At 44.4% G+C, this 27619-nt stretch overlaps 1 protein-coding gene across 7 annotated transcripts in view; it reads right to left on the bottom strand.

The window, feature by feature from the left end:
• The window catches only part of RAB5B (RAB5B, member RAS oncogene family), a 29219-nt gene continuing 1600 nt past the window's right edge, over window positions 1–27619 (bottom strand). For 2 of the 7 annotated variants that reach the window (XM_082212898.1, XM_082212899.1), the window contains exons 2-7: window positions 18271–18385; window positions 11494–11792; window positions 8618–8769; window positions 6745–6867; window positions 5595–5688; window positions 1–2906 (exon numbers count right to left, since the gene is read on the bottom strand). In XM_082212898.1, the coding sequence (XP_082069024.1) occupies window positions 2791–2906; window positions 5595–5688; window positions 6745–6867; window positions 8618–8769; window positions 11494–11656 (648 nt within the window). In that variant the 5' untranslated portion in view covers window positions 11657–11792; window positions 18271–18385 and the 3' untranslated portion in view covers window positions 1–2790. The remainder of the gene's footprint in view (window positions 2907–5594; window positions 5689–6744; window positions 6868–8617; window positions 8770–11493; window positions 11793–18270; window positions 18386–27619) is intronic. The other 5 variants (XM_082212896.1, XM_082212901.1, XM_082212897.1 and 2 more) reach the window with 3 other exon arrangements.

Below are 27619 nucleotides of genomic sequence, written 5' to 3'. Positions count from 1 at the left end.
GGTATTTAAATGCATAATCTATTTTTGCTTTGCCATGAGCCGAGAGCAAAACAGCACCTTAGCTTTGTTGGAATGGGATTGGGCACGCTTGTTCCTGCTCCTAGGTCCTTCTGGAGGGCCACAAACATCACATTACATGTGCATAACAAAAAGATGGAACTCTCTGTGAAGTAGGTTTTAACAGTGAATGCAGCTGAAGGCGCAAGGCTCCATTTCAGGGTCCCCCCTCACACACAGCTCCGCTCTTGAGACACAAGTGAAGTTTGAGAGCACAAAATAAATACTGGGGAAGTGCTACGGCACTCCCAAAGTCTTTATCAACACTGACATCAGAAATTCCATGCACAATTGCGGCGTGGAACAACTCTGCACTCGTGCCAATTGGATGGGCCAAGTCACAGCGCACACTACTTCCAGTTAACTTAGATTTTGAGTTTTCTTGCTCAAAGCCTCGTGTAGACAGATTTGTCCGGCTCCTTCCTTTAGTTGCTCCCAGCTCAAATACAGCCACCGGTAGAAGCCCATTTCAAAGGCAGCAGAATAACGCCACATGCTGTCAGCGGTACAGGATTTAACCGTTTCAACTTATGGCTAAGAGCAAAGCCCTAAATGCACACATCTTGCTTGGGTGAACATCAGCCATTTAAGTTGCACTGGTGAATGGGAAGAGGCAAGTAAATGCAAACCGGTATCAAGCCACAGGTGCAAGCATGTGGAAAATGAGAGTGCTTCAAACCATGCCGGGGGAAATAATGGGAAAGGGTGTGCAGGTGTGTGTGTGTGTGTGTGTGTGTGCTTAAACATCATCCGTTCCAAGCTCTCCCACAGTAACATTCAACCATATGTGAGAAGTCTGCATGGGGGAGCCAACAGAGTACACCCAAGAGATGCTTCTGTGGGTAGCCAGCTGATTCGCTGCCAAGATGTGGACAGCACTGTGGGACTCTTAACATTTTAGAAGCTGTACCCATGCTTGAGGCTTCAAGTAAAAAATGCCAGGAGGGATGGAGGCGGAAAGGTGCTATTTACCCTGGTGAAGGCCACTGTCGCAAGAGGAGCCATTTCTAACCGAGATGCTGGGCTGCTGCTAGCTCTTCAGAGAGCAAAATGTGGGTGAGAGATGGTAGCATGCAGCGCCTTTACAGGTCAGCACTATCTACAGCTAAATTTTAAAAGCTATTACTTTGTTCAGCTAATAGCAGGGAAGTAAAAATCCCGCAACCACCCGCCCCCCCCTTTAATTTATACAAATTTGTGCTGTACTATTTACAGAGAAAACTGAACACAAACAGGGCACAAACACTTATCAAGTTTAAACAGCCCTTGGGGTCTGAGGGAGGTTGAAGACAGAAGGGGATACTCTACCGCTCTAGACTGCCACCTCTCGACAGCTTCCTAGGGCAAGACTGGGTTTGTACACAGGGGGGTTCTGCAAGGGTATAGGAAAAAGCCAAAAGGCAAGCTGGGTGCTCCCTGGCAGGAAAAAGGGTTTAGAAAGTACAGTACTGGTCCTCCTACTAGCAGCTCTACTCCCATCTAGCATGTTGTCCTGTTTCTGACTTGCCTGCACCCGCAGCCCCAGCCTTCTCCCAAGGACCCAACGGCCTTTCTCCTTTGGGCAACTTTAGAACAAAAGTTTCGCGCAACGTGCAAGGCTGTGCATACAGGTGCAGGCCGAAGCTCTCAAAAGGAAACTTCAGCAGGCTCCTCTGCTGTATCCCAGCTGAACAAAGGGAGCTTGACTTCCCTTGCACATTCTTCTTTCAGACAGCAGGCCACACCCATTTTGAGCAGAGCAGAGAACCTCTCTTAATGGGACGCTTGATAACTGAAGCACAACCTGCAAACAGCAACCTGAACATTAACACAACAGGAGGAGATACAATCGCCTTTTTGACTGGTCTTCTGCAGGTCAACGTTGCCACTCCTCTCCCTCCGCTACACTATCCCGGCTGCCAAAACTTCTAAGGCATCAAAATCAAGGGCTATCTGAGGGTCTGAGGAAACAAATTCCGATATTCTACACTTGTACACGCATGATTCTCAGATTTATGTCACTGACACCAAGGGCCACATTCAGGTCATAGCAAGCAAGTCTCGAGCGAAAGTTCAGATACAATCTTCCTCTCCGACCCAGCCACAAAAGGCTGCCCTGGAAAAAAAGATAAATGAAGGACACTGCAGCTTTTCTGAAAACCAGGAAAAAAGGAAATTAAAAAACAACTCTGGGAGGACCCCCTCAAAATGCATTTTCTTGAGGGAGCCCATTCAACCTCGCTCTTAAAAATGAATCTACAAGAATTAAGATCTCCCTCGGTTGTGACCCTCCCCACCCCACCCCACATAGCATTAAACAAAATAAAGGGAGGTGGAGGTAAAGAGAGGGTGGATGTTACAGGACCAAGAACACAGAGCAAAGACAGCGGTGGGGAGGGAGGGATTGGGTAGAGAGAGGAGAGGAAATGTTATCTGGAGAAAACAGAGCAGGGGAATCAGAGTAATTAGGTAGCTATTTGCACCTATAATACAAAGTGAAGAAAGAGTTTGTTTTTGGAAGTTAAGTCCCCGGTCGGTCTATCTCCACTTTCCTTGTGGGTGGTGGTGGTAACAGACGTCTGGTGGTGGTTTCTGAAGCATTAGAAGTGCAGTTAAACGGAGCTCTCGGGAGAAGGGAGGGAGGGAGGGCGGCTTCCAAGTGCGCCGATGCTGTTATTGGAGGTGAGGTGTGGTGTGGTGGGGCGGAAATGGAGGTTATATCTTATCTCTCGCCGGCTGCTTTAATGCCACCGTTTAGTTGCTGCAACACTGGCTCTTGTTCTGCTGGGACTGCTCGTGAAGGTCCACCCCTCGATTCCGACCCACGGCACCCCCTGTGCTCTGGGGCTCGCTCTTTGGCAGCTTCTTAGCTAGAAGGAGGAAAAAAACAATATGTGTTAGGTGTGGGGGAACTTCCTGGGTTCATCCCCCTTTGGGATTAAACAATAGGAGTAAAGTTTGGAACAAGGACATTTCGGCTATGCAGAAATCTGGAACTCCTCTATCTCCTAAAGCCTTCCCAACTCACTTATTTTTAATGCTCCAAATGGCAGATGCGACAAGCTGTCTGCAGTTCTCGTATTGCTCAGCTTTTGTACTGTTAATGTTAGGTTTCCTTAACAGTGGCTGACAAATCTCCGTTATAGTTCCACCAAGGTAACTACAAATATGTGTTAGACTGAAAGCAAGGGAGGTTTGAACAGCGACAGTTTCAATGAACCATAGAATTCCGCAGAAATATTTCACATTCCTGCTAAACTCGAATTTATAAAGGGGCTGGTTTGTTCTAGGAACCCCCCCCCCAAATGGAGCAGTGGTGGGGGCTATGGAGGTATTTCCTTCACTCCCCCCTGCCTCTGCCGCCTCCAAGAGTCTGAATTTGGACTTGCCGTTTGGATTAGCCGCTCATACATGATCATTTACCCAAAGCAGATGAGAGATGCAACTGTAAGCCTGAAGTGCAGGCGAAAAGCATGCAGCATTGCCACTGGTAATAGCCAGCAGTTTTAGGCCACTTTCCTAATCCAGGGCAGGGCTATGTGTTGCAACTTCTGTTTAAAGAAGAATATGCAGGTAGAGCCAACTCATCCTGCAAAACACACACTGAGGAATCAAGGGGAAAGTTCTGAGTTTCCTGAAATACACTGTCTTGCAGTCCAACCAATGACTGCAGGTGATAAAAAAAATTAAAGGGGGAGGGAGTGCAATCGACAACAAAACATGTCTGCAGGCATATGGCAAAGCACAGCTATGCAGCTCCTATTCCTCAATGGTTTGGCTACAGCACGTCATATAACAGCCAGCAAAATAAAGTAAAGGAAATGGAAAGGCAGGACCTATGGGAAGGAAAGGCTAAAACATTCAGAGATGCAAAGTGCTACCAAGTATAATGTTCAGTATGAGGACCCCTACTAGTGTCATTGAGGGGTGCGGGTGGCGCTGTGGGTTAAACCACAGAGTCTAGGGCTTGCCGATCAGAAGGTTGGAGGTTCGAATCCCTGCAACAGGGTGAGCTCCCGTTGCTCGGTCCCTGCTCCTGTTGGGAAACTGCCAGGGAGATATAGTCCATCATGGCCCCAAGCCGGCTGCCGGACGTCCATCGATCTCCCGTAGACAGGCAGATCCAGCAGTTAGCGACACGAAGCCTCAGAAATAGATTGCCACATTCTAGGCTTGTGCACACTGATTATCAGCAGAAAACACAGCCAGAAAGCTGCACCGCAGAAGAGCATAATTTACAGACTTTATTTAGCGTTGAACAGAACAAAGGAAAACATGACCGTTCTGAGTCAGCGTCTCTGACCGACTGAGAAATCGAAAGGAACAGCAGAACATAAACATCCTGTGAACAGGACATGCGCAGACTCTGTGACTCACAAAGCCTGCTCCCTTTTAAGGTGGAACGGAAATATCCCAACAGCTCCTGCCAACCTAGCAGTTCGAAAGCACTTCAAAGTGCAAGTAGATAAATAGGTACCACTCTGGCGGAAAGGTAAACGGCGTTTCCGTGCGCTGCTCGGAAGCGGCTTAGTCTTGCTGGCCACATGACCTGGAAGCTGTACGCCGGCTCCCTCGGCCAGTAAAGCGAGATGAGTGCTGCAACCCCAGAGTCGGTTACGACTGGACCTAATGGTCAGGGGTCCCTTTACCTTTACCTGCGTCGGTGTAAATAGGCAGGGCTTCCTGCACCCGTGGAAGTCCCTGGAAAGTATCTTCACCCATTTCAAGACTCTTTGATTTCTTTGTAAAATATCCTAATGATGCATCGCAGTGAAACCCTCTTTGAAAATAAATATATTGCCTATCATGAGATTGCTCTGCGATGGCCAGAAAGTACAGTACTTGTGGCCTTTATGCTGGTCATGTTTTCATTCTTAAGAATGCTGTGGATTAACAGTAATAGGAAAGAATGGAAAACAGAACGAGCACAGCTTGATACCCATCAGTAGCAGCACTCTTAGCCCTGTTCCTGAAAATGGGTGTAACCAGGTTATTTATTTCAGCATTTGCCAAAATTTGATGTATGGAGGACCAGGCTCGTGCTGGGAGGTAGCAGCATGGCAGAAAACGGGGAGATGGAAGAGAGAGACAGAGAGAGAGAAGGAAGCAGCATACTCCCTTAAACCTGCAGCCCTTTCCATCTGCAAGCAGACCTGCGGAACATCCACCCTGTCAATACAGCAGCCCAGAATGCCTCAGGTGGGCCTCAGTACCTGGGGGCCATTCCCACAAAGGTCCAATATATGAAGGCTGCACATGGTATAACGATGTCTGAAAAGAAGCATGTCAAGAAAGCCCAAAAGTCTCTAGCTGTTCTGCAAGTTGAGACCTGACGGAATATTTGCAAGACACCTTTCATTCTCTTTAGCTGGCATTTGCATCTGCTACAACAGGGTGGGAGGGTCTAGCCCAATACCTGCTCCAACCATTGGCTGCTGGGCAGTAACCCTAAGCAGCAGGAGGCTGCAGAACTCAGTGTACAACTTAAAGTGAAGCCACATGAATCTTTAGAGAGACAGTGGCCCGATAAACAATGCAACGTCGTGTCTTTGGGTTACCTATCGCCAGGAAGAGATCGTTAACATTCATTGCTGTCTTGGCTGATGTCTCCATAAACAATAGACTGTTGTCATCTGCATAAGCCTGGGCCTCCTGCAAAGAAGAAATGTAGGTCTTACTTTTAGAACAAGACTGCATATTCTAGATTGCCCAGATCCATCTGGGCAGACAGGCTTGCTCAGGGTTTTTTTTGTTTACAATACAATAAAGTACCAAAAGGCTGGACTATCTCGAAGGAGTGACGAATCAGGTTGGGAAGTTTGGAGGGAGAGGGAAGCATATTCCTCCTGATACAGGGGTACCCCGGTTTTCGAACGTAATCTGTTCTGGAAGACCGTTCAACTTCCGAAACGTTCGAAAACCGAGGTGCAAAGGGCAGCCTGCAATTTCAATGGAGAAAATTGAAAAAAACCTCAGTGGAAGCCTTTCGGCTTCCAAGGCGCGTTCGAAAATGGAAGCAAGTCCAGGTTTTCAAAAACCAAAACGTTTGGCTTCCAAGACACTCAAAAACCGAGGTACCACTGTATTATTATTATCACCATATTTTTCGCTCTATAAGACGCACCAGACCACAAGACGCACCTAGTTTTTGGAGGAGGAAAAGAAGAAGAAGAAAAAATTCTGAATCTCAGAAGCCAGAACAGCAAGAGGGATTGCTGCGCAGTGAAAGCAGCAATCCCTCTTGCTGTTCTGGCTTCTGGGATAGCTGCGCAGCCGGCATTCGCTCCATAAGACGCACACACATTTCCCCTTACTTTTTAGGAGGGAAAAAGTGAGTCTTATAGAGCAAAAAATACGGTAATTTGATTTCTTACCCACTCTTCATCACTAGCTCCCAGGTTGAGTTACAGCCATTTAAAAATACAATATTAAAATCAATTAAAAACCAAAAAATGATTTTAAAAAATAGGCCAGGCCTTAAAACTCTGTATCTCAGGTGTCAAAGGTAAGGATAAAGAAGTCTTCAGCACGTGATGAAAACTATGCAATAATGTGTCAGATGCACCTCTTAGGGGTGGGAAGTCCACAGCTGAGGGGCTGCCACAGAGAATGTCCTCTCCCGGGCTGGCAAACTATGGACCATTCCTTCCATCTAGAAGTAAGAATGAGCACAATAGACATCTGAGGGGTTTGAGAAGCTCTACTTACTTCATACTCTACCATGCGCTTATTGGCAAGATCCGCCTTATTTCCTGCTAAGGCTATGACAATGTTTGGGCTAGCTTGCCGCTGGAGTTCTTTCACCCATGTTTTCGCTCGTGCAAACGTTTCCTACCAGAAAAGGAGAGGCCAAAATGTCAGGTGTGCAGTCAGAAGGGACCAGGATTCCTATCTTCAACCAACTCACCCAATGTGCACCTACAGTACGTTGAAACAAAAGGCTTCTTCCAACTGTCACTGCAACAATCTATTGGGGACATGCAGGTTCTTGAGGACATAATCAAACCAAACATCTACTATGATTGCTATTATTTTAGTTTCTTACCCCACCACTCATCATAAGGCCCCAAGGCGGGTTACAAGAATTTAAGATGCAACATTAAAAACAACTTACAACCACAAAAATAGGGTGGATCCTAAAATTATACATCTCAGGTGGCAAAGGCCTGGATAAAGAGGTACATCACCTCCAGCCCATCACCACCTCCAAGCACTGGTTTGACACCACAACTGCTTTTCCCAATACAGATAGAACAGAGAGATGGAGCTGGGTGTCATCTGCCTATTGATGAGACTTTGCTCCACATCTCCTGATGACAGCTCCCAGTGGCTTCACACAGATCAATGTTTCCCAAAGGGGGTGCTGGAACAATCCAGGGAGGTGGTACTAGACTCGGGTGAAATTTGGGGCATTGAATAAAAATAAGGGGGCAGTGGGAGCATAAAAAAAGAAGAAAATTTTGAAAATCCATTCATACATGTTTCATCTGTTGTGTAATGATATTTACTGCCAGGTTGGGCACTATTGTGGGATGGTCACAATGCCTCCCCTGGATCAGAGGGGTTTTCCTGGGCTTGGGTGAACCCTTTTCGGCTTCACCCAAAGCCTGGAAGTAGATTGCAGCTTGCCTGCTTATTTGGCCCATGGTAGATGGGCTGCCGCACTGTCCCTGTCCCTGGGGCAGATTGGACTGAGTCATCAGGCTTCACTCCATGGTCCACTCCATGGGTTTTAATAATTTTAAGCTTCAAGGTGTCTTCTTCGCAACAACAGCGTTCTCTGCTATGTTGTAGGACATAAGCAGAAACATAGATACACAAAAGAACACAAATTTGTCGGTGTCTTAATGTTTGTTCGCTTAAATAAGGTAGATCTCCAGGGGGGTGCTGAGTAAAAGAAAATTCTGAAAAGGGGGTGGTAGGTCAAACCTAATTGCTGTGGAAGGGGCAGGTGGGGCCCAGGAGGATATGCCGCAAAGGCACCATGGTTCTTAATTCCTGCAACATCACACTGAGGCTGCAATCCTAAACATAGCAACTTGAATGTAATTTCCACTCAACTCAGTAGGACTTCCTAAGTAGGTTTTTCTAGAGTGTAAATTCCTTTCTAGGCATCAGAGCGTAAATTATACCTATCTAAAATTATTTGCCTTTAAAAAACCCGACCTCTATGAGGTGTTGATCATATTTATTCAAGGCATCAAGGAAATTGTGTTGCTTACTCCAGAGCAAATGCAAACTTGTGGTTTTAACTTTTCAAAAAATAACAAATCAGCCACTAGTCGGGAAGCTTGTTTAGAGCAAAGGTTTAATGTGAACAAGGAAATGCTTTGGTCAGACAGTGGGTCTTACTTGGCAGCAATCACCTGAAGTTTCTAACCAATAATTGACTGTGTTTAAGTCTTTAGATGGCCCTTGTTTCCAACAAGCTTCATCTGAAATGGGAAAGGATGTTCAAAGGAACTGAGGCATCATCAGCTGATAGACACTTCCACTGTAATTGTATGAGGTCTCCACACTGTTGGTTTTAACCTTGATACTGCCCTTTCTCCCCAAAAGATAGCAAACACTGCATGCTTACCTGGTTGGTTATGTCATACACCACAATGGCAGCTTGAGCCCCTCGGTAATACATAGGGGCCAAACTGTGATATCTTTCCTGACCAGCTGTGTCCCAGATCTCAAACTTTACCGTTGTGTCATCTAGGCAGACAGACTGTGTGAGGAAAGCAGCTGTGAAATGAGAAGGTGAAGAGTTGGCTTAGGGACCCGACAAAATAGATGCAATCATTTAACTTTATATATCATAATTACAGTGACTGAATTTTTACTGTTGTGAACCAGCTGAATCACCCATGGGGAGACCAATCAAAAAGTGATATTAACCTGATAAATATTCTGACCTCTAACAATCTGTTAAGAAGTCTCCAAGGCTGCATGGAGCAGCTTGTACAGAAATAAGCATGAACGCAAATAATATGAAAATTTTTCTCCTGTAAATATTGTGGGGTAGGCCTAGACATGTAGAAAAAACATATGGTGCAAGTTCAAAGGACTGTACCACTATGAATGATGGAATAACCTAATGTCTGAATGTTACCTTACACACACACACACACACACACACACACAGAGAGAGAGAGAGAGAGAGAGAATATAGCATCTTCCCACCTTGTCCCCTACTTAGTGTTGAGTTGATGCGCAATTGCCCTTCAACCCCCAAATATCCCTGTCTCGCAGAAAGTAGCCAAACAATGATGGTATTTAGGGTGGCTGCTGGTGGTAAAACCTTAAAAGGACTCAGCAAAAATCTTAAGGAAGCATTATGGAGGAATTTAAGTGAAAATGCAGTCCATGTGCACCACTACATAAAGCAAAAGAATACTGGTGTTGTTTTACAGTGGTCTTGCATCTTTTGCATGGGGGTTACATTCTGGGGGTGGTGCCCATATGCAAAAACACATATAGTCAACCCACTCTCTTGGTACTGCCCTCTCATGAGCAATCTTAGCTTCCAGAGCTGGCGCACAAAACAGGTCTTACCCCACATGCAAGGCAGAGAGCTTTTAAGCGCTCCACCTTGCTTACCAGCTGTCTGGAGTTCCTGTGAGATCTCACCACAGAGCCCCATTAGCAAGTCTGAGAGATTAAAAGCTCTTTCTACACTGAGAAAACCCTGCTTTTAAGCGTTTTGCCTTTTGTGCGTTTAATCTGTGTGATTTCAACTGTCAGCTCTCAAATGCGTAAAGTTGAAATCAAGCAAGTTAAACACGCGCAAGTTGTGAGTCCACTGCACTGCATAAATACAGGTAAGGGATTTTAAAGGGGGTATGAGGTTTTATAGAAGTACTTCTGTAAACTTCATTTAGTTTTCTGCAGTACATTTAGCAAACCAAATTTAGAAAAGAAAACTTTTTTAAAAAAGAAACGCAGTGTTCTCTCTCTCTCTCTCTCTCTCCAGTGACCGCATACAATATTTTATGGATAAAGCAAGATTATGAGTACTCTAAAATGGGTGAAGGTAACTGGAATTAAACAGTGTATTAACTCAACAGCGGGGAACTGTGGGCCCATGGGCCTAATTAGGCCCACAAGGCCATTTGGGCAAACCATGCCCACCTGCCAATCACCGGACATCACATGATGTCTGACACAGGATAGTAAAGGGATTTTTCACCTCTAACCTAAGTACCAAAGCCCTAAAATCAGAGATAAGCCCTCTCTGAGAGCAAATAACAGAAGAGGTATTTTGTGCCTCACAAGGCTAAGATAAAGAGATAAAATCCCTCTGTCTTCTCTTTAGAGAGTCTCCCTAAATAGCACAAAAGGATCTTTCCAGTCACCTCCACCCCAGCGAGGGCTAGAAATGCTTGTGTCTTCCTGCCCATCGCGTCAGAGTGTATGTATATGTGCCTGGAAGTATGTGTGTGTGTAAAAGAGGGAAAGTGCACTGTGTACCTGGCACTTGTGTTTTTGACAATGGGGGGGGGATAGAAATCCTTGCACTTTCCCCCTCTGTGTGTGTGTGTGTGTGTGTGTGTGTGTGTGTGTTTGGCCTTGCCCACTTTTGTCCCAACAATCACTGAAACGTAGTACCCAGAAGGATGGGTAAGTTCCAATTTGGTCCTCAGGCTGAAACAGGTCTCTCCCTTCCTCCCCCACTATTATTAAGTATATACTGTTTTAACTGTAACTTTGGGAGGGGTCACTGTATTAACAATATGGGTGCTTTTTTTTTTTAAAAGCAACCATTGCACTAGTATATTATGATTTAAAGGTAAAGGGACCCCTGACCATTAGGTCCAGTCATGGCTGACTCTGGGGTTGTGGCGCTCATCTCACTTTACTGGCCGAGGGAGCCAGCATACAGCTTCCAGGTCATGTGGCCAGCATGACTAAGCCACTTCTGGCGAACCAGAGCAGCACATGGAAACGTCGTTTACCTTCCCATCAGAGCGGTACCTATTTATCTACTTGCACTTTGACGTGCTTTCTAGCTGCTAGGTTGGCAGGAGCAGGGACTGAGCAACTGGAGCTCACCCCGTCACAGGGATTCGAACTGCCGGCCTTCTGATCGGCAAGTCCTAGGCTCTGTGGTTTAACCCACAGTGCCACCCGCGTCCCATATTATGATTTACTGATGCCTACTTGCTTGTTTAAGACCTCCACCCAAAAGAGCAACCAAACCATGACTCTAACAGCCTTTCAAACAGCAGATTCAGCTGGTGGGGTTAGACCCTTACCACCTGCAGACTTCCAGAGGGCTACTGAAAGGGTAAACAAGCACAGTAAGTGGCTACGCTTCGGGATGAAGGTGTCGGGAAGTGCACCCTATTTGAAAGTGGATGGCCTTGCCCAGGTAGAGATTGTTATGCTGGAATCCGAAGGTGCTTTCCTAAAATTTAGGCTATCGATTTTCCTCCCAAGAAGAGATCCCCCCCCCAAAAAAAAACTCACCACCTATGGTGCTCTCCTGGTATTCGTGGAACTGTCCCTTGACAAAACGCAGCACCAGGCTGGACTTGCCTACTGCCGATTCGCCCAGTAGTACTAGCTTGAACTGACAGATCTTGCTGGCTTGCGACTGACCATTCGGCCTGGCAGCTCCTCTGCTGGTCATGGCCTGGATTCTAAGAGCAGCCTGTGCTCCAGCCAATGCAAAAAAACTACCAGCCACCGATCAGACTTTGTGAGTATAGGAGCTTTTGGCCTGGAACAGGTTGACAGCTTCGTCCAACAGCTGTGAGCAACTCCTTCTGGGGAAAGAAACAGAAAAAAACAGATAGATGTGCTGTGCTGGACAGGTGAAAAACACGGAAGGCTTGGGATGTAGGCGCAATAAAAGACAAGTGAAAGGTATTAAGTTGAATCGAGCAGTAAAACTAGCTTCAGTCAAAACCTGAGCAATTAACAACAAAAACATATTTGGTTCCTCAATTTGTGAAATGGGGGGGGGGGCAGCCCTGTCATTCAAGGGGTGTGTGTAAGATAAGCATGGGCTTTCGAACCAGATGTCAGGATGGATATCCAACAATATTTAGCCCAGACTCAGCACAGTAACCTGACACCTGACCAGAGAAGCCACAGACACACTCGATTCAGCAGGGAAAGAGTCAGATTCCTGGTTATCTGCATTGTAGCTAAACGCAGCATTTGGTGATTGTAATGTCAAAACACCAAGAACAAACTTCAGAGGAGACAAGCTGTTATTTTATTTTTTAAAAAATTAATCTCCTAGAGCAAACAAACGCTCCAGAATTAGCCTTGGAGGGGAAAGAACTCCCATGTGCAGTGAAACGCTGTGATCCATGAGTCAGCAACTACTGCGGATGTCTTTCCTGCTCACATTCTTCAAGACGTTGCAAGCAGTTTCTGAACGGGATTTTTCTTCACATCACATGGCACCAAGAAGGGCCAGGGCTACAGGGACAACACCCCTGAACCGGCCCAGAACGGTATATTACAACAGTGCTTAACATCTCAATTACATCATGAGTTTGGACCAAGCTGTCAGAGAGATGCACATGCAGCTGTCTGAGGTTCACAAAGTATAACTGATCAGCTCAACGCTTTTCTTCAATGAAGTTTTTCTTCACACCACAGGCCTGCTTTACAGATTACAGTGGTACCTCGGGTTAAGTACTTAATTCGTTCCGGAGGTCCGTACTTAACCTGAAACTGTTCTTAACCTGAAGCACCACTTTAGCTAATGGGGCTTTCTGCTGCTGCTGCACCGCCGGAGCACAATTTCTGTTCTCATCCTGAAGCCAAGTTCTTAACCTGAAGCACTATTTCTGGGTTAGCGGAGTCTGTAACCTGAAGCGTATGTAACATGAAGCGTATGTAACCTGAGGTACCACTGTATTCACTATTGGGGGGATAGATAAACATCACAAAAGATACCAGGGTGAAGATTTCAAATTCCTAGGTGATAAGGCAGTTACCAAGTCATGAACCCGAGCGTCATTTGTCCCAAAGCTGGAAGATGTGTTTCATTTGCTTTCCAGCGCACAAATGGCCCTGTCCCCCACCATACATTTTCTGAAACAGATTGATTGGTAAGTTAGAAGTAAAAATGTGTGACACCACACAGACATTTGCTGGTAGCAAAGCAGACGGTACAGTCTATCTCCATGTTTGTTTACCACCTTAGATTTGGGTAGTATTTTGGATTTTTTTTAAAAAAAGCAAGCTCATAATAGCTCACAGAATCCTTTATTTCAACATGGAGATGTAACTGGAAGCAGAATCCTAGCCACCCACCCTTAAAAATGAACTCCAATAAAGCATTAAGTTTCTGACAGGTAACAATTGAAATCATAACCCATGCAAAAAAAAGCCTCTCTCACACACAAGCTTCTCTCAAGGCCAGCCACCTCTGACAAGCTTCTTGTGTGGGTTGATATTTTTATTTAAGCCAGTTTTGAGCAAGAATATAAAAGCTGAGGGCAGCAAGTTAATTCTCAGGAATCTTCAATCACCACTGCATTACTAACCCCCGCTTAAAAAAATAACAACCCAGGAATTGCAGCATCTTCAGGGAAAGGCTGAAACATTTCCTAAAGCTTTCTAAACATCAAGTTTTGCTTCCTCTTTCTTAAAAGCAGAATTCTGGGCCACCCAAATTCTGCAGTCATTATCTTATTAAGCTAATTATGCTTGAGCCTCTTGCTTATGGCAAACTTCTCCTCCGCAATGAGCAGCAATTAAAAGCGGCAAATACCTAACTAACCAAAGCTTCCCATTCCATCTGAACAAGTCAGGATCTTAACTCAACTTCAAACTCAGCAACTTTAAATACAACAAAATCCAAAACTTGGCTAGAAACGTCGTCTAGGATTCACCTAAGTGTTCCACGAGTCAAAAAATAAAATCAATTGTTATTCACACAATCCAAGGCTTCAAAACGGTTGAGACAAATTATCCAGAGAAGTCCCTCTGCACTATGCACCCAGATCAAATGTGGAACACAGTTAAAGCCAGCAGCACAGACTTTCACTGGTAGCAAAGCAAATAGTATGTCTTTAGATCTAGTTTTGCTGAATCTGCTGAACGTGGGAAAATGCTTCTTTCCTTTTCCAAGAACTCTCTTGTGAGAGTGAGAGTGAGAGAGTGCAGTTGAGCAATGACCTTGCAGACATCCTGCCCTGGGAAGAGTGCTCTGTGCACTTCAAAAGAAGCAGTTTGCACAGCTGCTGCTCCCTGGCTGTTCCGGGAAGCTTGCTGAAGTGACACGCTGCCCTGTTTTATGCAGAGATCCTTCTCTGCCCACATGTATTTTCCAATACGCGCCCAGAAAACCAGAGAACCGCAGAGTTGGAAGGGACCCCAGAGATTCATCTAGTCCAACCCCCCTGCGATGCAGGAATTTCAACTATATCGTAATAGAATCATAGTCGCTTCCTCTGCTTCACTTTGCATATTTGTAAAGGAATCTCAAAAACTTCCAAAAGCAACAGCACATGCCGTTTCCTATAAAAGGAAGCCAAACTCAGATATGTGCTCCCCCTGGAACCTCTGAGAGCTTGAGGAAGTAGGTGTTCATATTGGCGATTATGTTTCCTTGAGCTGGCGTCGCTGAGCCAAAATGGAGGATGTGGCAACAGCAGTGAACAAGCCATTTGGCATTTGGCATCCCTTTGTCTCTTGCATCTCCTGTTGACTCTGCTCACCCACCACCATCTCTGCTTAGATTGCAAGCTCCTAAGGGCAGGGATCTATCTTTTGGGTATGCAAAGCTCCCTGTACCCTAATCTCATCATCAAAACGCTGATCACTCTTCTATGCAATTTCCTTACTGTGAAAACTGTGGGTTGCACAGCAGATATAAATTTTGTATCTTGGAAATGGGGAAACATTGTATACAATTTAATTTAATTTAATTTAATTAGTTTTATAACAACAACAAATTTTATCATGGTGATGAAGAAACGGCAGAAAATGTCCAGGATAAGGTGCTGCCTAGAACGTTTGACCAAATGCCCCTTTATAATGAGATCATGGGGAGAACACTACCTGTTCCCAAGCGTGTCCAGCAGTTTTTGCATGATAAACACATGAAGGTATGGCCTGAATCGTTTCCTACCCAAAGGATTGTACGGCACTGATATAGAAATGAAGATTAAAATTAAGGAGGGAGCAACTAGAGCTTTAAACCAAGCCGTTGACCTAAGTTTAGTATATTGCAAACTGTTGAGAACAGTCTCGCAGTACTATTTTTTGAGCTTGTCAGCAATATTAGGTTCCTTCGTGCAAGTAAGAGTCCAGCTAAATAGAAACCTCTTTTGAACTTGATGTTTTGCTCCAAACAGGGCAAAATTATTGTTTCAGCAATCATAAAGATTGGTTTTCAGACCCTTGATCATCTTGGTTGCCCGCCTCTGCACACCTTCCAGCTTGTCAACATCCTATGATTCTATGGGCACTACTACTTGAGACAATCTGCAGCACAATTTCTTTCTCTTTTGGTAATTTATTTCCAATGAGGCTTCATGATTTCACAGTAAAAGGCATTTTAAGGGTGCACTACTCCCTGATATGATTTTTACACCCCCCAAAAAAAAACCCCATTTCCGTTTGCAGGATAAATCCCAGTAATACACAGCAAAGGCATAACCATATTGGAAACACTTGTAGTGTGTTTTCTGTACATTGAAGTATTTTTCTGCTTACAAGGCCAGAGAGGATGAACTGGGTGTTTGGCTCCTTACTTTAGGACACCTGGAGCACTTCTATGTTACATGATCAACCAAAGCAGAATACTTTATGTTGTAAGGTGATGAGTTTTTAAAACTTTGTTTCTGCCTAAAACAAAAAGGCATCTACACTCTACAATACCCTGCCCCAAAACTGATCAAGTGATAAAATGCTATCACTAGAAATATTTTTCAGCAAGCTTCTTAAAAGACACTGCCAAAGACACTAAAAAAGACCAAACTAGCCCACAAATCCATTTTGTGGACTTCCAAATGCTTTCCTTCATATATGCGGAATGCTTTAATCTTAATTTACACTGTTGCTCGTAAATATTTTGCAGCAGCTTATTTAGAAACCGGCATGCATTCTAGCAACAATTAAAGTGTTCAAGAGAACCTTAGAAGATAAAGAATAGGTTGACATCAGGAGATCTCCCCTACATAGTAAGAGTGCTTTTGGGAAGTAGTTTTCTTCATACCTTGTGTTTGAAGGGCACTCTCCTAAGCAGTTTAATCAAGCAACTTTAGAGGTGACCTGATTAAGGAGACGGCATGTGTAACAGGGGGAAAAGCACTGAGCTCTGAATAGAAAACTGGCAAAACAAGTATTTTCGGCGTAGCCTAAAGTTGTAGGCAGGCACATTCCAGTCAGAAGTAAGGAGCAGACCAGAAGTGCGTTTATGAACAAGCCATTTGTGGAAAGAGAAAGTTTCTGAAAGCCAAATATGCATTTGTTGGCGGGTTAAATTACTGGGTTGGCAATGACATCTAGGGTCGTTCAGTTGTCCCAAGAAGTTTTACTATCAAGTATATTGTTACTTCTTTCACAAAACCCGTAAGCTCCTTTATGCAGTTCAATAAACATGCACCAGAACAAAGTCATCTTTCTCCAAACCTGTCAAAGGAAACTTTCTAGAGCTTCCTTTCTGCACAGAAGGAGTTTTAACACAGTGTCTAGAAAGGCATTATTGTCTTCTTTTCCTATTAACAAGGAGCGCCAACTAGCCTCACTGCTAAGGTAGATAATGCTTGACACCATGGTAGAATGGAAGCATATTTAAGAAATCGGTAGTTGAGAATAATTGGCAAGGACCTGCAAGTACCGTATTTTTTGCTCCATAAGGCACACCTACTTTTTTTTTGGGGGGGGATTCAAGAAAAAAAATGCAGTTCTTGGGGGCTTTTGGGGGAGGTGGGGGAAGTGAGAGAGCCTCACTCTATCCCTTCCCCCACCTCCCGCAAAAGCCAGGGTTAGCCGTGCGAAGCCTCCCCAGGGCAGCGGGATGAAGGCTCCCTGCTGCCCTGTAGAGGCTTCACGGGCTACCCCAGAGCTGCTCGACTCAAAGAGCAGGTCGGGGAGCAGCGGAAAGGCTGCATGCAGCTCCCTGGGGCTGGCAGTGGAGGAAGTGCGGCTCCCCCCCACTGCCAGCCCCACAAGCCTTTCTGCTGCTCCCCGACCTGCTCGTTGGGGAAAGCCACTGCCAGCCCCAAACAGCTTGTGGGGCTGGTGGTGGGGAAAGCCTGTCCGCTGCTCCCCGAGCTTGTGGGGCTGTTGAGGGAAACCCAGGCTCCCCCCCCCCCCAGCGACCACACATTCGCTCCATAAGACGCACAGACATTTCCCCTTAGATTTTAAGAGGGAAAAGGTGTGTCTTATGGAGCGAAAAATACAGTGTGTAGCCTTGTCAGAATGTAGTAGATAGACTGGGGTGGGTGAGGGAGTCTAAGCTCTCCCTCCAGCTCATGAAGTTCAACAGACTGCCTTAGCAAGTCATAATCTCATCTTCATCACCCACAGGATTGTGGTAAGGGAAAGATGGAAGAACATGAGCTGTGTTAGGATGACGGACTTAGACTGCCAGTCTGATTTACCTCCAACACTGACCATGCCAGAAGCTCACAAGCAAGACATAAAACTAGTTGTCCCTTGTTTGTTTAGTAGAATTTATAAACCGCTTAACCCCAAACCCTAAATAGTGTATAAAAATCCAAAACATACAAATAAAATCAGCAACATTCAAAAACAAGTATGCATAACTAAACTTTTAAGTATATGACCATGAGTTTGGGAGGACAGGTGGAACACAAATACGCCACTAGTTCACTACAGTCACTCCTACGTGATCATGCTAGGCTTGCCCAACATTGTTACAACCGACTTTATTCAGTGTAATATCAGAATCAAAGAAGAGAAAGAAAAATCGGTACATCTTAGCTTCCACCATAGGTTATCCAAATTTACAAGTAATGGTACCTGCATCCAGGATGGTACCATACAGCTTGGAATAAGGGGCATTTTAGAAGCTGGTTTCACACACTTCTGTGAACAGCTATCCACAAAAGTACTGGGCATGGACTCCAAGCCTGATTGCACCTGCCTGCTCTGGCAAGTAGAAGAATGAAACTGTTAACATGAGGCTCACGTAGGCTTTGAAGTTTGTTTGTGCTGCTAATCATCCAAATTCTAAAGGTGTGGAGACATAGGAAACTAGAAAGTCACTCTTAAAAAAGCATTTAAGGGTGGGTCCAATGATGTTACCTTTGCTAATCAAACAGGCTTAAAATCAAAGGGGAAGGCTTGATCTCTCTGAAGTCCTAGGTCAGTCTGGAGCAAGTGTTTCCAATTTCAAACTGCCGCCCTGAACTGTGAAAAGCTACATAGAAAATGAATAAAAGTAAGAGTGAATGAAAAAGAATCATGCATATTTCTCTCCTTCCTCTGAGTCAACAAAAGGAGCAGTTTAAATTTAGAAGGCCAAATTATGAAATTAGCAGTTCTTTAGAGGAGAGGGGAACAGGATGGCCAAATATTGAGCTCTCTTGTACCTGGTGGGCCATTCTGACAACCTCGGACATCACTGTGATCTGTTTTTCCTTTACAGCAAACGTTGAGATCAAGATCCCAGTGGAGTTTGAAGTCATTGCTAACCAACGTTGAATTGAACTCCCGCTTTTTGTGAGGGATTGGCTTTGCTTAGTAGCACCAACTGGAACCAATTCCAGCAGGGCTGGAATTTTGGCACCAAGTTTAAAAGGCACTGGAAACAAGCCCCACATGCCAATGACCCATTGGAAGTGCATTTTAAGGCCCTCAGTTGTGCCTCTGCTACCGCATATTTACATGCTCAACATCAGGTGGGTATGACATGGGGAAAATAACCTCAGAGGCCTAATTAGGACCCCTGCTGGGTCTAGTTAGGTCTGCAGACTGGAGATTTCTCCCTGCTGCTTTCGAAGATCATTTAGCTTGTCCTATGAAATGCAATGGGACGCGGGTGGCGCTGTGGGCTAAAGCCTCAACGCCTAGGGCTTGCCGATCGAAAGGTCGGCGGTTCGAATCCCCGCGGCGGGGTGCGCTCCCGCTGCTCGGTCCCAGCGCCTGCCCACCTAGCAGTTCGAAAGCACCCCCGGGGGCAAGTAGATAAATAGGTACCGCTTACCAGCGGGAAGGTAAACGGCGTTCCGTGTGCGGCTCTGGCTCGCCAGAGCAGCGTTGTCACGCTGGCCACGTGACCCGGAAGTGTCCCCGGACAGCGCTGGCCCCCGGCCAATAGATGTGAGATGGGCGCACAAACCCCAGAGTCTGTCAAGACTGGCCCGCTCGGGCAGGGGTACCTTTACCTTTACCTTTTATGAAATGCAATGGTAGAATCAGAGACTTTGTTAAGACTCTACTTTAGCTAAGCAAAGATGCTCAATGTGTTTTACAGATCGAACCTCCCAAGTTCTCTCAAAAGCACACACACCCTGGCACTGAACGGTCCTTACTCTCCTACAATTGTGCACAGTCTTTCAGTTTTAGAATAATGTGACAGAGAGTCAAATAGGGCTGGGCGATGTTAGGTTTTCAATATCGCGATGTATCGCCAGCAAAACATGGCGGTTTGGCGATAAATCACAATGGGTGAAACAAGCTTAACTGGCCCCAGCTGGCAAGATGCTGGGAGAAACTGCCTAAGCTGTCACAGTGGGAGATGAGGCACTTTCAGCCAACGTCTGGCGAGCTGGCGACACTGCAGCTGGCCCCAGCCTGCTGCTCAGCTCTGGGGCGGAAAGGCACTTGCGCCAACTAAGCGATGCCCAATGTCCCAGTGAGCAGGAGTGGGATCAGGGCTGCTCAGCTAGGGAGCACGAAGCCTGCTTGCATGCAAGTACCCCTCAATGGAAAAGTGTGATGGAGCATGCACCTCCCCAGCTGAGCAGACCCGCTTCTGCTCCCATGCAAGTGGAAGCAGGGATCTCTCAGCTAGGAAGCAGAGGCTTTGCGCTCCCCAGCTGAGCAGCCGCATCCCACTCCTATTTGTGTGCAAGCAGGAGAGGGGTCGGGGATCTCTCAGCTGGGAAGTGGGGGCTTTGCGCTCCCCAGCTGAGAAGGCCTGATCCCGCTCCTACTCGCGTCCAAGCAGGAGTGGGGTTTGGGCTCTCTCAGCTAGGAAGTGGAAGCACAGAGCCTCCCCCCTGCCACTGGCTTGTGCAAGCTGGTAGCGGGATGGGGGCTCCCTAAAACTGTTTGGCTGAGGCAAGGGCAGCAGCATGCTCCTCAGCCAAGACCACAATGGCAGTTTCACTCAGCAGTATATCACTGGTGAAACCACCATCACTTGACTGGAGGAAGAGGGACTCGGGAGAGGTGGCAGGTTCACCAGTGATATACCACTGAGTGAATATGTCATCGTGGTGTGTCCCTCGTACCAGTCCTGGTGATATATCAATATACAGTGGTGCCCCGCAAGACAAATGCCTTGCAAGACGGAAAACTCGCTAGACGAAAGAGTTTTCCGTTTTGGAGGTGCTTCGCAAAACGAATCTCCTATGGGCTTGCTTCGCAAGACGAAAATGTCTTGCGAGTTCCTGCGGGTTCCCCCCCCTTTCTAAGCCGCTTATCAGCTGATCCAATAAGCCGATAAGCCGCTAAAAGCCGCTAATAGCGCTAATCCGTCAATGGGCTTGCTTTGCAAGACGAAAAAACCGCTAGACGAAGAGAATCACAGAACGGATTCTTTTCGTCTTGCGAGGCACCACTGTACAGCGGTACCTCTACTTACGAACTTAATTCATTCCGGAGGTCCGTTCTTAACCTGAAACTGTTCTTAACTAGAGGCGTGCTTTCACTAATGGGGCCTCTTGTTGCCGCTGCGCCGCCGGCACACGATTTCCGTTCTCATCCTGGGGCAAAGTTCTCAACTCGAGGTAACTCTTCCAGGTTAGCGGAGTTTGTAACCTGAAGCGTTTGTAACTCAAGGTACCACTGTATTGCCCAGGTCTAGAGTCAAAGTCCACAGTTAGGTTCATCAAGTCAGAGCGGCTTTTTGGCGATTCTGAGAGCCCTAAGTGAAGGATCATGCATACCAACTCTCTGATTTCATTAGAAATTCTGAATAAAAATAACATCTAGAATCAAACCTTTCCAAACTCCAGGGGGAGCGTTTCAGTGATAGAGACTGAAAAACCACATCTAACCTATGACACTAGCCTATGCAAACCTATGCCGCAGAAGCCATATAAAACAGCCTTGCAAGTTAGCCCCCAAAGGTTACTAGCCTGCAAACAAAATCACCACCTATTATTTCCCAGCTCCTCTTAGGGGGCTACTAAAAAAAACTGCAGGCCAGAAACACAGAGCTTGGAGGCAGCAGTAGCAGCAGCAGAGAGCACCCCTGACTGGTTTCTTTGGTAGATATACAAGAGCTGGGTTTGCCTCCAGCAGGTCAAGTACAGAAACAGAGCAGGTTTTCTGGTGGAGGAAAGCAATTTTCTTAGGGTAGCCCCAATGAAGCACTTATTAGTCTAGCTCTATCAATGTAGCTTTAGTGATGGAATCTGTCAACAACTTGACCTGCTACATGTCCTCTGTGAGTGCTTAACTGGCAAGCTGATCAACACAAATACTGTATTAGCTTGGTTGAATGTTTCTCAAGATTCTTCTGATCATCGTTTCTGGTATTTTCCTTGAAATCCAGTGCTAAAAACAACTGTTCAGGGTGCCTGGGACATCAGGTTTCTTATTGCAGTTGCATTTTCTTGTGCTTTTAAGCCTCCCTGAGCAATTTTTTGCCCCAAGAAGTTGGCATAGAACAGGTGTTTCCCAGATTTATGTACGCAGCTGAAGATTGATATGATGTCCACATGTTAGCTGCAGGAAATACCAGTGTTACAACAATTGCCCAAACAATTTCAGCACAATTGTTTTATATGCTCAGATAAGGTTACCCCTATTTTATATGATCTTATCCCAAATATATGAAACTTTCATAGAGGAGAGCTATTAAGTTAGGACAATACGTGTAGAGATCTGCCAAGCCAATCTGAACACCTTTTCCCTACACTGGAAGATATTTCATCATCAACTCATTTCAGAACCAAGGTTTGGGCACTGCGTGGGTGACAACACTCAAGTTCATAGAGTTTATTCCAAGTTTCTCTGTAATGCATCCAAAGTCTCACTGCTGCCTGCACATTCAGCCTGCCATTTCCTTCCGATTAATTTAGGGTTGCAAAAGAGTTGAGAATAGTTGCTCTTGCTCCAGTGAAGTTCCCCTATGAGCTGCATATTATTTATTAAGCAATCTCTGGGCAAACAACTCCTTGGGACAAAAACAGCCCATTTCTCCACTCAACAGATCATATAATTGTACAGTTGGAGGGGACCACGAGGGTCATCTGTATATACAAATAATTTTCTGTTAGTCCCTTAATATTACCAGGAACAGTTAGGGATAGATGGAATTAAGCACATAATGGGAACAAAAATGCTTAGAGGGTGATGGAACGGATATCTGAACTACCTTAAACATTTATTGGTGCAGAGCAAGACAGGTGGGAACATCTAAGTAGCACTGATTGACCAGATGGAGTAAGTGATCCAATAATAATTTATTATAATTGTGTTCCCCTCCTTGTTGAGAGCAAAGTCTGGTTTGCTGAGACTTTTTGCAAGGGTCCTCAGAATGACCAGAATGGCCTCCACTTGGCTCTTTCTCTGTAATTCCCACTAAGGGTCTCAGAGAAGCCACAGTAGTTCTGAGCACATCTTACAATCTCTCTCTTTGGATTACAACTTTAATCTGTATTAACAGCCAAATGAGATAATAGTTGTATGCACCTTGGTGTGTAATGAAGGATGATGCATTAAGTACCTACATGACCAGTGCAGAGAACGCTCTGTTAGAGCCACCCACCTCCGATGCCTCCATGGCCACCAATTCATGTTCTTGTTCATATGGAAGGATAAACATGTAATAGTTGAAGTTAGTCAGTATGGTGTGATCAAGTGCTTAGCTACTAGGATGGCCACATACCAAATAATGAGTAGACAAGATACATAAGAAGCCAGAAGTCTCCACCAGCGTGAATGTACAAAAAGGTTCAGAGTCTGGAAGCTCTGAAAGATTCCCAAGACCCTTAGGGTTCTGATTTTTATTCTACTTTTCTATTAAAAAATTAATAATGTTAATTCTCTTCCAGCCCATACAACTTGCGGGAAGTTACAACTAAAAGCCCAGAGACCAGATCCCTCTCCCAACTACACTCTCTATTCTACAATCTAGTCCCTGCCAGTGAGTCCATATTTGCAAAGGTGACACAGACAAAGTTCATGCAACAGAATTTGGATTTTCCACACAGAACTTTAGTCCGGCAGAAATGCCACCCACGAAGGCTTGCTACTATAAATGACATGTGGTACTACTGCCTTGCTGCTAACTTTTATCTGTGAAGATTTGCTGAATTCATCAGTTGCTACTGCAACTAATTTCTGCTTACTAGTATTTCCTGCAGCTTTCCAAATGCCTGGTGCTCCCAGGGCTTGAAACAAGGAAATATCAACAACTGAGGGACTTTGGTCTAAAGGAAAACCTTTACTCCTGGGTCTGAGTGCACACACTTAGCCCAATAGTTGCAAATGGCTCTATTTGCATTGAATCTGCCTGTACCAATTCAAGGGCAAGCCTGGAAGAGGTGAGATTACATGTTTACCCCATCTCATTGTTCTAGGATGAAAGGAAAGTCTCTAAATACTGGCAGAGCAAAACGGGAAGCTGAAGTTTGCCAGGGATATTGCATCAGGGTCAGGGAACTGGAGGCAGCAGGCAGTTGAGAAATAAAATATCCAGCCCAGATTCTCATGGCCAAGAGTTTGGTCCTTTCTGTTAGTTTACTTAGCTAGACTGTGGCACAAGTACTTAAAACTGAAAGGTTATTGCCTACCATTTTAGCAATATGCCCCTTAGATTCAGATTTGGAATAATATATGTGGAATCCTTATGCTAAGGGACCCAACATAACAAGACTCTCCAAAAAAGCTTTAAAATAATTAGGATTTTTCTTATGCAACTTACTCTACTTGAGTACAGTAAATTTTCAAGTCTAGAAGTATGCTGCATTAGTATTTTCTCTCTTCAGAAAACTAGCAAAGTTCAGAAAAGTTAATGGTAGGCAGATATCAAAGTGAAAGCAAACCTGGGCCTCCTTTTGGAATTGCCTTCAATGTACAACCCATTGATGTAAGCAATGATCTCCCTTATTTAGTTATTTAGGGGGAAAAACATACTTATATACCTTCAACTCATAAGATATCAAGGCAGAGTTAATATATACAACATGACACACCATAGAAGCAACAGAAAATAGTCATTAAAATGACTAATCAAGAAAGCATAAAGCCTGTCAGTATAAAAAGGTCTTCAAGGAGCACCTTTGGAGGACAATGGCAACAATGCCTTCCCAATTTGCCCTAGCAATAAATTTTCTAGACCTTTGTAATAAAAGGCTAATCTTTTGTAATAGGTTCTATACAGAGTTGCCTATGAAGTTTGCAAGTGAGGGTAAGATGGAGCATCTCATCTTTTAAGAGCTGTGGACAGCGGTGAACACATTTTGCTCCACAGCTTGCAATGACTTCTCTCAGCTACAATTCAAAGTACAGTGGTACCTCGGGTTAAGTACTTAATTCGTTCCGGAGGTCTGTTCTTAACCTGAAACTGTTCTTAACCTGAAGCACCACTTTAGCTAATGGGGCCTCCTGCTGCTGCTGCGCCACCGGAGCAGGATTTCTGTTCTCATCCTGAAGCAAAGTTCTTAACCTGAAGCACTATTTCTGGGTTAGCAGAGTCTGTAACCTGAAGCGTATGTAACCTGAAGCGTATGTAACCCGAGGTACCACTGTACTAGTTCTGACAAAGCCCTAAGCAACTTAGGCCCTACATACCTTTCAGATATCTTTCCCTATGTCCCACTGCAATCTTAATCAAAGGATAACACCTGTTAACAGTATGATGTGTGTTCCATGACTGAATGAATGTCAAGGACACAAAACAGAAAACTACTCTATATTTTTGGAACTCCCTCCAAATGAAGCTCAAAGTCATGGCCTGAGCATATTTTGGAAGCAATGCTATATCCTTAGTTTTGGATGGCCCATTTTGTGGACAGGTTTAACCAAAGTTTAGAAAAGAGTTGGAATACCACAGTATTTTTTTTGTAATGTTCCAACCTCCAAAATAAATGGCAGATGAGAACACAAGAAAGGAACAACATAAATGATTTTTCTTCACCAAGATCTAAGAAGAACTAGATGTTTCAAAACATTTAGTTGGGAGTTTCAGGGAGCTCTCCATTTGTTACTAATGAAACCTAATGTCCATTTGAATTTTTCAGACAGATTAAAGGCATAGCTGTTTAATGTGTCAAACAGCCAGGGAAACTACACATGCCTATATTAGCAAATATAGTGGTCACAAAAACTGTGCAGTTGGATCAGAGCAAAGGTCAACCTGTATTCTGTTCCAAAATTCAGACAGCCAAACACTCCTAGAAAGCTCCGAAGTATCATATGAAGCCAACACTCCCCTTGTTCTTTGATTAACACATACCTTGTCTGGGTATTTTTGCTTTAAACAACAGCTCTTGAGTTTCCTTTTTGCCTTCAGTGTTTATTTGCTGATTTGCTATTTTTGCTTATATACCACTCTTCCACCAAATGAGTTCAAAGCAGAACACAAATCTATGTCACACTCAACTTAACCAAGCTCATCAATGCAATTAGGGGAGCAGGTATTTTTCCAAGATGAAAAGGGAAATCCTTCTAGTTTTCTCATATACTTTCTGGTCTCCAAACTATTCCATGTTTAAGACCACAGGAGTTCACAACCCTTTTATATAGTGGGAAGGAGATGTGTGGCAAGTTGTTAAGTCACAATGTCAAACCAGTGTTGGGGGTATTTTCTAGAAAATAGATGATGCAAACATTCCTTGAACTGCTATATCCACCAGAAAAGAAGCCCCAAAGTTACTTTTTGTAGCAGTGTACAGTTATGGATGGTAGTAAGCAAAAGTAGGGCAGATGCTAATGCGACTTTGCAAAAAAGAAACTGAACATTGAGGGGTGCAACTTCCCTGTTGAGAAAGTGAGTGCAAATACGGAGCATAAGCATCCAAATATGTTCTTCTTATAACACTTGTAGTGGAGGGAAAGGGTGCAGCTAGAATGGTTAAAGTTGTTAAGATATACAGGGTTGTATCCAACCCTTTGTTTTGCTAAGAGCATACACATTGAAATTAATCTGCCCATTAGCATCTGCCCTACTTTTCTGTTAATTTCAATAGGTCCAGTCAAAGTATGATTAAGTATGATTAATGTTAGATCGAACCTATAGTACTGGCAAAAGCCACTAAGCTTGTGAATTGCTACAATATGCAACTTCCAATAAAAATAGCAATTTGTTACTACAAGTAATTTTGATAATTTTCATCAAAATTTTGCAAGCTTATTCCCATTAGACTACTGTTATGAACCACTCTTTGTTTTTGTTTTTGATTATAATCACTAATCAAGTCTTACTCGTTTGGGGTATAGTGCTACAAGTACAGAAGAAGTGTTGCTCTCTTGAAAAAGAGCTCTCAAACCAGGTATGATACTTAACCGATGCCAACATATACAGTGATCCCATTGTGAACATATTTTAATATTACTAAGTTGCCTTCGGAAGACAGGAGTGCCTGGCGTGCTCTGGTCCATGGGGTCACGAAGAGTCAGACACGACTAAACAACAACAAAGTTGTCTTCTAACAAGCAAAGTTGTGTTACACTGATCAAGAAAAAAAGTAGGAAGAGGTAACTTCTTTCAGAGATTCAGTAGAAACTGTCCCATCAGTAAACAATAGAAGGCTTATCACTTGACATACTGCAGATTGAAGAAGAGACTCTAGGACAAGCCCACACTGGATGACCTCATAACTCTCTGCAATCTAACTTTCATGATTCACATCCTCCCTTTTCTTTACAGCCCTACAAATGATCCAATATCAGATTCCACACATGTGATGTGATCAATTTTATTTGTCTGCAGCACAATGGCCATTACAAAACATGGAAATAATATAAGTACTGTACCTATATTCACACTTGGAAGAAAATCTACATTACTGCTAAGACAAAGACCGGGGAAGCAGGGGCGAAACATAGCACTAATAACACTAGCAATATGAGATCAACAACATTGAAATACTATTAATAATATCAAATAATCCTATTAAAAACATGCCAGTTCTTAAATAATCAGTATATAATGTCACATGTGAAAGTAGTCAATCACTTTATCTAAAGGTGCTGAGCAGATGACTTTGTTTTTACAATTTCAGCTTAAACACCTGCAAATTTCCACCATATAAAAGACCCCCATTAAGCCTTATGGGTTGAGGACACATTAGCGTACTTCCAACTAGCGCTCTCTACTTTTCATAGTGCATAAACAAGGAACCTATTTTTATTTCATTCTGTTCTCTGGGCAGTTTGCCTACCCCAATACATTTTTAATAAAGTCAAGCTGTAAGAAGCGATTATAAACCCCTTACAGTAGAGAAATATCTATGAATCCCTAATGTGCCCATCT

The sequence above is a fragment of the Podarcis vaucheri genome (assembly GCF_965113315.1).
Source record: "Podarcis vaucheri genome assembly, chromosome: 2".
Classification (NCBI taxonomy): Eukaryota; Metazoa; Chordata; class Lepidosauria; order Squamata; family Lacertidae; genus Podarcis; species Podarcis vaucheri.
Note: the sequence above shows the minus strand (reverse complement) of the source record. Positions and strands in the feature narration are given on the sequence as shown.